At 43.0% G+C, this 11,489-nt stretch overlaps 1 protein-coding gene across 1 annotated transcript in view; it reads right to left on the minus strand.

The window, feature by feature from the left end:
* Window positions 1–272: 272 nt before the first annotated feature.
* The window catches only part of bcl11ba (BCL11 transcription factor B a), an 82,400-nt gene continuing 71,183 nt past the window's right edge, over window positions 273–11,489 (minus strand). Inside the window, 1 exon segment of the mRNA XM_070445107.1 lies at window positions 273–6,401. Within this exon segment, the coding sequence (XP_070301208.1) occupies window positions 4,369–6,401 (2,033 nt within the window). The 3' untranslated portion in view covers window positions 273–4,368.

An 11,489-nucleotide genomic window follows, 5' to 3' on the forward strand; every position in this document is an offset into this window, starting at 1 on the left:
ATGTGTGTGTGTGTGTGTGTGTGTGTGTGTGTGTGTGTGTGTGTGTGTGTGTGTGCTGTGTGTGTGTGTTGTGTGTGTGTGTGTGTGTGTGTGTGCTGTGTGCGTGTGCATGTTGCGTGTGTGTGTGTGTGTGTGTGTCTTTTTCTTACACGCATATTATGTCCCTTCTCTGACTGAAGGGACAGAGCCAGGGACATATCAGAAGAAAGGCCATTGGCCACATTCAGAAGGAGTAGCATTTACAGGAAACAAAAAGAGACAAAAAAGAGAAAAACATTTGGAATTGTAACAGTTTGTATTTGTGCTCTATTCTTCTCATGCTGCGAAAACCTGTGGGAGGCAGGTCAGGGGCCTGTACAAACTGACACACAGGTCACAAGGTCAAGGTCAAAGGGTAGCTAGATGACCGCAAAGAGGGGAGTCACTGCCAGTGCCAGTTGGAACACAAACTATAATAAAAATGAAAATAAAAACATGTCAGGCTAATCATTAGAAACAATATGTACAACCAATACAAATAGTAAAACAAAAAACATCTACTTGTGTTATTTTGTCACTAAAAGAATGTCAAACAACCTTTTATTTCCGCTTCTGTACAATAAGATTCATTTCAACAATACAAATTCATCAGGGTTTTTTGCACTATTTTATCCTGCCAAATGAAAGAAAATATATCGTGGCAGCCTGTGAGTTGTATCTTGAAGTTGCAATGTTGTCCCCCTCCCCCAAATAAGATAATGACATACAGGTACTTAAAGTACCCTTTTTCACAAAGGATGCACATACAGGTTAAAAAATGCAAGCTTCTGTAGAAAGACAGCGAGTGCCTACACATGTATTTCAAACCAACCATGAAGAGTATCCATTCCACAAGCAGAACATAGATACATGTCAGTATTTACTGCAAAGCAATAACAATGTTCCATAGTTTCTACGAGGGAAACTTCCAGAACTTCCATCAGCTGGCCCCACCCCCCCCCATCCAAGTTTGTTACAGATCACTTTTTTTTATTCATTTTTTAAAATTATTATTATTACACCCAAGGCAGAATAAAATTTACTAAAACTTAAGACTTTTACAGTTACAGTGACAAAAACATTTTAAGAGACCCACAATTTAAATTGGACTGCAAAATAAAAAAATTTAAACAACATTTTTTTCTATTTTTGTAAAATGCCCAGGCATTCTCCAATATTACAAATACTGGTATACTTTTACAGTAAACAAGAAAAATGTAATATATATTCATATACAGTATATTTATATATACTAAAACCCCGTCACCAAAAAAACAATATACACATCGCCACTATGGCATTCAGAGAAACGGTATAAGCAAACTTGGAGAAAAAAAAAATACTTTTTTAAAACACACATACACACAATTATTATTTTACCCTTGTACTTGTTTCAATACTGTAAACGTATTTTAAGACAGAGTGCACTAAATTATTTTTTGTTTTGTTTCTGCAGTTCCTGATTTTTTTGTCCAGTCTCTTCCTTGACTATTGTGTGGCATAACAATCCACTCTGGCCATGTTTCTATCTAGGGACGCAGTCTTGTCCTGAAGTGAAGAATTTGATATATATCTATATATAGGTTTGTGCCTTTATATGTACATATGCATACATATATACACACAGACACATCAATGTTGTGCTGGGTACTCCTAACCTAAATGCAGCTTTGTTTATTTATTTTTTTAAAGTAATCTCTGATATTCTATTGACATTTCATAATCAAATTAGAAACTAAGTTGACGCATAAATTTGATACATTGTTTTCATTATGTTCAATTCCTTTGCTTCACAAAAGTGTTGCATTTGTCTTGAGAGACGGTGAATAGGAAGATCAGTATTCAAGGCACACTCATGTCAAATTGAATGGCAGTACAAAAACTGTCCCAATAAATTAATTTTTCATTTTTATAGTGCCAGCATTGGGAAAGCCACGCCTATAGCAATGCTAGCACTTCAATCTCAACTGATTCCAAAATCTAGAACCCGTTACCCAGGCCGAATAAATCCAGTCGAAGTCATTTCTTGCTCAGAAGCCGTATTTTCAATTTTCTTTTTCTTTTTTGTGTGTAAAAAAAAAAAGAGACAAATCATAAAGTGCGGGTCAACTGCAAAGAGCTGTTCATGTTTTTCTATTTCTTCTCAATGACATATTTTTACCTCAATTCTAAAAAAAGAAAAAAAAGAAAAAAAAATACTTGGATGTCAAAGGTCAACTTGAGGGGGATCGGAACAGGGGGGTAGGACGGGGTACATTATTCAAAATAACAGGGAGTGGTGATTTGGGCAAAGGTTGGTGCTTGCTTTCCTAAAAAGCTCACTCAGCTGTGCATTCTGTGTGTGTCAGAGTTGCTACTTCTCAGAATGCGTTCAACTACACATCACAGGGAGCCCTGAATGAGGAAAGAAAGAAAAAATTGTCTTACTGTTTGGGCACACGCTCAACAGACTTCTACAGACACTGTATGTATCTAGAACTGTGCAATTTACTGGTCTGCATATCACTAACTAACTGCCACTGGTTCTGTCTCACAGGGGACTTAACAATATTAACCAGAAGAAAAAGTCAACATCATAAACATTTTGACTATGGCACACTATACAATCAGACTTTTTACTATACAGTATAAAATCATTTTTCAAAACGATTGCTAGATATTTCTAGAAGAAAATGCATAGGGCTCTTTTCAAGTGATATCATAAACATTGTCACTGAATGTAATAGTTATTAATAATAATGTTTAAATCCATTTTATGTCATTTATGGCTGTGACCACCGCTACCCAGCCCCTTCCTAAACTGAACAATGCAGTAGATGACATATGGTACTGATTACAAAAATTATTACCAAGAGTAACATTAAATATGAATGGTGATCAAAACAGAAAAAGAGGACATTTAAAAGATCCAGATCCAGAAAGATAAGATATCTATAAAGATATAGATCCCTAAAGTATGCGTCTATCGTAATGCAGTTTGAAATGGCTGCCAGGTACTGAGTGAGACTGAAGGTGATAAGACTCTCTGTAATGCTACTCTGTACTGAGTGTCCGACAGGGAGTTAGTAACAGTACTGGGAGTTTTAATAGTTAGCTGGCAGAGGAGTGAGAGGGAGTGAGTATCAGAGACAAGGGACAGGGGATTGGGGGAGGGTGTAATCTGTGGGCATGGGCAATTGTGTTCAACTCATCCACGGAATGATAATGAGGGGGTGAATGGGAAAATAAAGGAGAGGGGAGAGGCCCTATAGCTCACCCTAAGATCTCCCTGCTCTCTCTCGTTATAAAGCTGCGCAGTTTAGCCCGACGGTTTAGCCATCCTACAACTGTGTGATAAAAGATTGAAAAAAAAAAAAAAAAAACGTCAGTACTTGCATTGTCATAGCAGGTATGTTGTGCTTAGGATGAGTTATGGTGAGTTTAGGACAGGCTTGTTTAGATGTAAACAGTGTGAGAGAACTGTGAGGGGCTTCTTTAGAAATAATCAGTATCTCTGTTTTTCTAGCGTCGTCTGTCCGGGTTGGTACTAGGTACCGCTAAGCAGCTGCCTTTGTGATAACCCGTTTCTTTTTCTTCCTTCTTTTTAATAAATGTATTTACTTGGGAGGAGGCAGGGTTTGTGAACCTCGATGTTCTCTTTAGATTTACTGTCATAATTGACATTCAGTGCTACATATCTAATTAGATTGACATGGTAAAAGTCAGTTCACGCTACAATGCCAAAGGATTGTTGTCCGCGTACGTATATCCTGTCGTGTATAACAAACAAAAAATAGCTTTCTCAGGTATGCTTTCTAGAAATTAAAAGATAAAATTTGGTTTCTCTTCAAGAAATTACATGTGTAGGTTTAAATATACAATTTCCTATGAGCAGCGGCCTAAAGAGTATTCAAATGTTTTTTTTTGTCTGCAAATAAATCTCAGGATATCCTCTGGGTTGAAAAAGAATCAAATAAAATCCCAGCAATTAAAATAAAAAGTCAAACAAATTTAAAATGACTAAATAAAAATGTACCTGCACATGCCAAAATATTACAAAATCCATTAAATACAGAAATTATTGCACAGTTAAAGGCTCCACATATGTTATCATTTAATTCAGCCTCTGACCGACCGTTAAAAAGGACCTTTAGCCAAATGAGGCAGTTTAGATCGGCTTCAATTGGTGCTGTTAATATTTGTTTGTTTGTTTAATTGTTTTTCTCGGTTGGCAGTTTCTCAGGCAAAAACATAAAATTAACCCAAAATTCGATATTTAAGAAAAAGAGTATCCAGCTACCCCTTTTTGTATTTTTTTTTAAAATATATAAGTCAATGTGTGGCGAAAGAGGCAAAATAGGAAAATCTGGCTTAGCTTCTCTCGGCTTGCTCAATTTTGACCTCGTTGGTCATCAAATGTTCCCCGTGCCACTTTTTCATGTGTTTCTCGAGAGTGCTGTACACGCTGAAGGGCATTTGGCAAATGTCACAGCGGTACACTTCCTTACCCATCTGCCCGTGGGTCTTCATGTGGCGGGTGAGCTTGGAGCTCTGGGCGCAGGCGTAGTTGCACAGCTCGCACTTGTAGGGCCTCTCTCCCGTGTGGCTGCGCCGGTGCACTGTCAGGTTGCTGCAGTTCTTGAACACCTTGCCGCAGTACTCGCAGGTGTCGCTCCGTCTGCTCTCCTTGGAGCTGGGCCGGCCAGGTCCCGGGCCCCCCAGGTGAGGGGTGCTGCCCCCGCTTGCTGTGCCGCTGCGCCCCGACAGGCCGCCATCCAGGAGGTCCCCGGGGGGCGTGGAGAAGCGCAGGCTGCCGTTCTCAGACGAGTGCTCAGAGGAGGTGCCGAAGGGAGATTGTCTGGAGTGGGTGAAGCCCAGGAAAGGGTCTTTGATGAAGTGTCGTGAGGCGGCGTATCCCACCAGCCACTGGGAGTAGACGTTCTCGGAGGGGATGAGGGGCGCCGAGGGCATTTCCAGGTCCTTCTCAATCTTGATCCTCTTGTTGGAGGAGTTGGACAAGCAGGGGCTGGTGATGGGAGTGGGTTTGCGGGGGAACAGGCCTGAGAAAGAGTCGCCGGAGCCACAGTTTCTGCCGTTGACCGTGGGCTTCTGGTGGTCCCTTTCCATCTGATGGTGATGGTGCTCCCTCTCCATCTCTCCCACCACAGAGTCCTCATCCCCAGTGTCCCGCTGCCCGTCRGACCCCCTCTTGGAGAAGRGCATCCSATTTTTACGATTGTCGACTATCAAGTTATTGTACTGCTGTATAGTGCTCAGGCCCACAYTCTCCACCATCTTRCCSAGRGAGAGRGMRTTCTTCTCGTCTGRYGGCGGCTTGGAGCCGTTCTCACGGTTACGGTAGAACTCCATGTTGTCCATGCTGAAGTTTGACWCYGGCCTGCTCTCRTTCTCCRKCTCCTCTTCMTCCTCYTCCTCTTCCTCCTCTTCRCCCTCACCCCTGAAGTCTCCMTCTCKGTTCTTCATGCCYTCTCCKGTCACKTCGCTGGTGCCCGGCTCSGGTGAGCTGGTGGTGGARAGCCCRTCGTCAGACCKYCCTGTCATGGARCCAGAYTTRTGCATGTGTGTYTTCATGTGTCTCTTCAGCTTGCTGGCCTGGGAGCAGGCATGGTCGCATAGCTGACACTTATAGGGCTTCTCCCCGGTGTGGCTCCGCCGGTGGACCACCAGGTTRCTCTGGAACTTGAAGSTCTTCCCRCAGAACTCGCATGACTTGCTCTTGGCCTGTGTCTGGGGCGGGGTGGTGCTGTTGGGGGGCATGGGCGGCAGGGGCGGGGTGCTGAGAAAGGGCGACTTTGGGCTGGGCTGGAAGGGGTTGGGGTTGAGCAGGCGGTGCATAGGGTTGGCCCGGCTGGGCGAMAGAGGAGGKGTGGCCACGTTRTTGYTCCCYGCCAGCTSCCKGAGCCGCCTGGAGAAGTCCATGGAYTGKGMYTCGATGGCCATSGGCGTYAGCCGCATCACCCTCTCRAAGGCACTGGGGTGCTGGGAGATGAGCCCCATTTCTTCGGCACTAAGGCGTTCCAGCCGGTGGGGGTCCAGGTGGTGGCGGGGTGGGGGGCTGACGAAGGGAGGCGTGTTGGGGAGGCCTCCGCGGTTCTCCATGAAGCCTGGTGGGGGCTCTCGGAGCATGGGCCCGGTCATCCTCAGCAGGTGGAAGGGGTTGCTCTCTCCCAGGAAATTGGTGAGGGGAGACTGGGGGATGGAGTCCTGGCCCATGGGGGGCCCGGGGATGGTGATGCGGGGGGTGAGCGATGCGCTGGACGGGTTGGATTCCAGGTAGATGCGGATGCCGTGGGTGTTCTGGGCGTGCTGTAGAAGGAACCAGGCGCTGGGGAAGTGCTGCTTACACGTGGTGCAGATGTAGCTTGAAGGCTCATCCCTTCCTCCTGCAACACAGGAGAAACACACACCAGAAAGGAAAATGATTAAAACATATTTTACAATGAATTAAATGGCAGTGACTTTACATCTATCTGAGGAATTCTATTTAGATTTGTGTATAAAGGTATTTGGAAGTCAGTAAAAATCAAGCAAAATGCATCCTCATGATGACCTGGCAAGTGACACTTTGCTTCCTGAAAGTCCAACATCCTGAAAACGTAAATGCTAACATGCAAAACATTTTGGGACTGCATCAACAGCGGACTAATGGTCGAAGGTTTTCAAGTGGTGTTTTCCTTTAAATTGATTTGTGGCGAGTGTGTTTGTATTTCAGATGCCGTAGCTCCTTACAATAAGCATATTTCATCTGCATGAGGAAAACAGCATGACAGAGTAAAACAGTTGAGGCACAACGTGGATATCTGACAGCTGTGTTCGCGGGACGGAAAGTCACCGCTGAGAAAGGTGGCTATCATGTGTTGATTTGTACAAAGAGTGGAACTTTGCAGAGAAAGCGCTGTCGGACACACTTTTGTTATCCGCATCATATTTGCCTAATACCTCTAGTAGTGGAAACATCATGTTGTCACATAAATGGGACATACTTATCAGGCTTTTGACAAGTGCATTTCCATAGTCACTGTGGATTGGCCGACGCGGTGGGACCACTGTACACACCAGTTTAAGTGCTCTTTAATCTCTCCTCCTTACAAATCGCTGAATTATTACACCATGCAAGTGCATGTGTGCACGTTTTTGTGTGTGTGTGTGTGTGTGTGTGTGTGTGTGTGTGTGTGTGTGTGTGTGTGTGTGTGTGTGTGTGTGTGTGTGTGTGTGTGGTGTGTGTGTGTGTGTGTGTGTTGTGTGTGTGTGTGTGTGTGTGTGTGCGCTCGTGTGTGTGTGTGTGTCTTTAAAACCCATGAAGTCCTCCAAGCAGAGGGACTTTAATCGTCACGGAGACAGAGACGCCAAAGTAATATGGCTCTATAGTAAGAAAGTACAACTTAAAGTGTGATTTAAGGAACTCTTATCACTTTCCAACCAATAAAGGCACAGTGCCGTGAGGGAGGAACAAATAAAAAAGGGGGAAAAAAGGAAGGGAGGAAAATAAAGACTAACATGGTGGTGCATCAAGACAAATGACTGCTAATAGAAGGAGAAAACGGATGGAGAGATTGAAACATAAATGTTTACTGGTCTTGGGGTTGTATTTTGGTATTTAAGTCATTGGTGTTTAACTGACATCCACGGGGTGCTGCGTTGTCTCATTCTAGACGCAAATTGAAGAAATCATGGCAGATGATACTTCACAGCTTTTGAGGAAAATCTTGGGTGAAGTTTTCCATGTTTCTATTGGTACAGGTCTTCTGACCTCAATGGGAATCCCAGTATAAATAAAGGTCGGATAGAATAGAAAAATCCCAAGAGTGGTATAACTTCTTTCGCCGTGTCTATTGCTCAACATTGCAAAGGGAGAGTCACTACATGTAATAACTCTCCACACACATTAAGACGAGGGCTCAAATATTGACTCTGTCATCATTGACTTTATAGTATAACTAAGGCCTCCCTGGTTCACTGTCCTGAACATGTGAAAATATGCCCTGGGTCCATTCCACCCACACAAATGCAGGATGGACATTTAACAATTCAACCAGCACAGACAGACATCCATCTATCAAAGCACATATCTTAGGAACTAAACCCAAAAGCTGCTTTGTCCTGATTCCCTTAGTGATTCCTCTAAGATCAATAGGGATTGGAAAGTGTAAACAGAGCTTTGGCTGTGATCAAACCAATACTGCTGTAGTAGAGAGCGAGCGAGTGAGTGAGTGAGTGAGTGAGTGAGTGAGTGAGTGAGTGAGTGAGTGAGTGAGTGAGTGAGTGAGTGAGTGAGTGAGTGAGAGAGAGAGAGAGAGAGAGAGAGAGAGAGAAGCCGAGAGAGGAGCGAGAGAGAGCGAGAGAGAGAGAGAGAGAGAGAGAGAGAGAGAGAGGAGAAAGGAGAGAAAAAGCGAGAGAAGGAGAGAGCAAGAGAGAGGAGGAGAGAGAGAGAGAGAGAGCGAGAGAGAGAGAGAGAAGAGAGGAGAGAGAGAAAAAAAGGGAGGAGAAAAAAAAGGAGAAAGAGGAAAGAGAAGAGAGAGAAAGAGAGCGCAGAGAAGAGAGAGAAGCAGAAGGAGGAGGAGAGAGGAGAGAGAGAGAGAGAGAGAAGGGAGAGAGAGAGAGAGAGGAGAGAGAGAAGAGAGAGAGAGGAGAGAGAAGAGAGAGAGAGAGAGGAGGAGAGAGAGAGGAGAAAGAGAAGAGAGAGCGAGAGAAGAAGAGAGCAAGAGAAGAGGGGAGAGAGAGAGAGAGAGAGAAGAGAGAGAGAGAGAGAGAGAGAGAGAGAGAGAGAGAGAGAGACGACGAGAGAGAGAGAGAGAAGAAAGAGAAAGAGAGAGCGAGAGAACGAGAGAGCAAGAGCAGAGGAGAGAGAGAGAGAGAGAGAGAGAGAGAGGAGAGAGAGAGAGAGAGAAGAGAGAGCAAGAGAAAAGAGGGGAGAGAGAGAGAGATTGAAGAAATGAAGTATTGCAATGCCAGAGTTTTTGCAAGCTGTATTGCAAGTACAAAAGAAAAACTCCAAATAACGCATGTAGGGCAGAATTGGGAAACTATCCCTCCTCATTCGAATAGAAAAAGAGCCATCAAATTTAACAACCATCTAAAACAAGTGACCCAATAAAACATTCCATCACACAGCTCTACAATGTTCAAGAGATTGAAACCAGAGAAGAGTCCCCTCAGCCAGCTGGTTCTGAGGCTCAGTTCACCACAGCCAAACCAACCCCACTAGAGCCCTCGGAAACAGCACAGCCCTCAGAAAATCTGGCCCAACCAAATCATCACAAAACAAAAATAAAAATATAATTACTATTGCGAAAGACACCACACAAAAAATCAAAGTAAAACTTCAATGCCTATTTTTGGCTCTAAACAGACAGTACATGGTGGCAGACTATTCTGACCACTGTGACTGATAGAAAACACCTGAGGAAAACATTGCCTAGGTACAGACTCAGTGAGCACAGTCTGGCTATAGGACCGGTCGTCAAAGACAAACCTGGCTGCCCAGGGAGGACAGGCTGGTGCTCACTCTGCTCCAGGGGAGAGGTAGAGACAGAAGTGCCATTTCTCTACACTACACTGACAAATACTCAGACCTAAGAGCATATTCTTTTCCAAAATTATAATTCAATACAAAGAATTTGAAACTATAAAGATGAAGAAAAATTCAAATATTTATTGGGTGAAAAGCCAAAATGTGCAGTTTTGGCAGCAAATATTGTTCCTCTGCCACAGCCTGAGGGACAGCCAGTGAAAAATGCAAAGTAATGTTGTAATATTTCCCATTTAGCTTAGTTTGTTTTGTCTTTTCGTACCAGGTCATGTGTCTTCTCAGTATGTTGACACTGGTCTACTACTGTTGCTTTAGATTGTTGTTGTCTGATTAATTGTGTTGTTGTAGCTGTTATTAATGGTAATCCATGTCCCTACTACTATTATATTTGCTTTAATCCCAACCATTTATTTATATATAAATATATATATATTGTGTATATATATACATATATATTTTATTTAAATTTTTCGATATGTATACTTTGACCAATGTAAGTAATAATAACTTGCCATGTCAATAAAGTCAATTGAATTGAATTGAATTGAGAGAGAGAGAGAGAGAGAGAGAGAGAGGGAAGAGAGAGAGAGAGAGAGAGACACAGAGCAGAGAGAGAGAGAGAGAAGTGGAGAGGAGGAAACAGAGACAGAGAGAGAGAGAGAGAGAGAGAGAGATGGAGGGGTGGGGGGTTCTAGGCCTGGTGCTCGGCATAGCTCTGTACCTTTAACCAACATGACTAATTGAAGGCCCAGCCTCTGAGTTACACATGCAGTTTGGTAATGCAAAGGGGACTTGTTACTGTGGGGACTCGTTACCGCAGCGACACAAACAAGCAGAATATCCAGCACATACAGTGTAGACGGATGCTAAACACAGAGCGCCACACTCCTAGGGGATTGGGGTAAAACACACGTATAAAGTGGGAAATGGTAATTGTGCTCTTGGAAATTAGTTTCATTTATTAAATGAAAGCTTGCTGTTTTGACCTAATGCGCCAAGTTCAGAATACAGAGGAAATCATATGCTGCTGTAATTGTTTCGGTATTTGATTCAGAGGTTAGTGCCTGAGTGTATGTACATTAAGTATGAAATACTCCACACACAAAGGATCGAGAAACATATTTCTCAGATCAAACACGCCATGTGAGTGGCCAGAGTGTCCTATTGTTCTACAATGTCGTGTGTCAAATAGAGAGCTGCAGAGAAAGGACATATAGGAGAAGGATAGTGAACACTGGGACACAATGCAGAGAGCTGCAGAGAAAGGACGTATAGGAGAAGGATAGTGAACACTGGGACACAATGCAGAGAGCTGCAGAGATGTCCGACCCAGAATACAAAGTCTATTCAGGTCACAGACATGTGAATACGTCTTATTATTATTTGAATAAAATAATCAAACAAAAAAAAAAATGTTATAGGGCTGCTTATGATGAACATTTTATTTTTTTGCATTGCGAATCATGTGTATTTAGAATGTACATGCATTAAGAAATACTCACATGACTATATTTGATTTCAGTGCCACAGACCAAAGGAAATCTTCAAAAGTGTACGATACACAGAACTACTTGTTTTCTACATTATTATCCAAGAAAAAAATACATATCGGAAAATGTCTTAAAACGTATGCTACACTGTAACCTCAACGTTCGTATAAAACAATTTCACAAATGTTTTTTTTCTTCTTTCCCTTTAACACTATGATTTGCATCCTATCAATTATAGTCATCTGCGTGTCAGCTCAAAAAATGGCTCAATCAATCTGTCTGGACAGAAAACTTTTAAACCTGCCATGTCTCCTAACACTTAGAGGAATGCTGCATTGAAACAGTCTGAGTGTAAAAGTGTTTTCCCTGCTATACGTGGAGCTGTGTGGGGAAGTTATGATATGTTAATGGCTGTCTGTCTGTCTGACGTGTGTGTGCGTGCATCCGTGTGT

The sequence above is a fragment of the Salvelinus sp. IW2-2015 genome, linkage group LG9, assembly GCF_002910315.2.
Source record: "Salvelinus sp. IW2-2015 linkage group LG9, ASM291031v2, whole genome shotgun sequence".
NCBI classification, from domain to species: Eukaryota; Metazoa; Chordata; class Actinopteri; order Salmoniformes; family Salmonidae; genus Salvelinus; species Salvelinus sp. IW2-2015.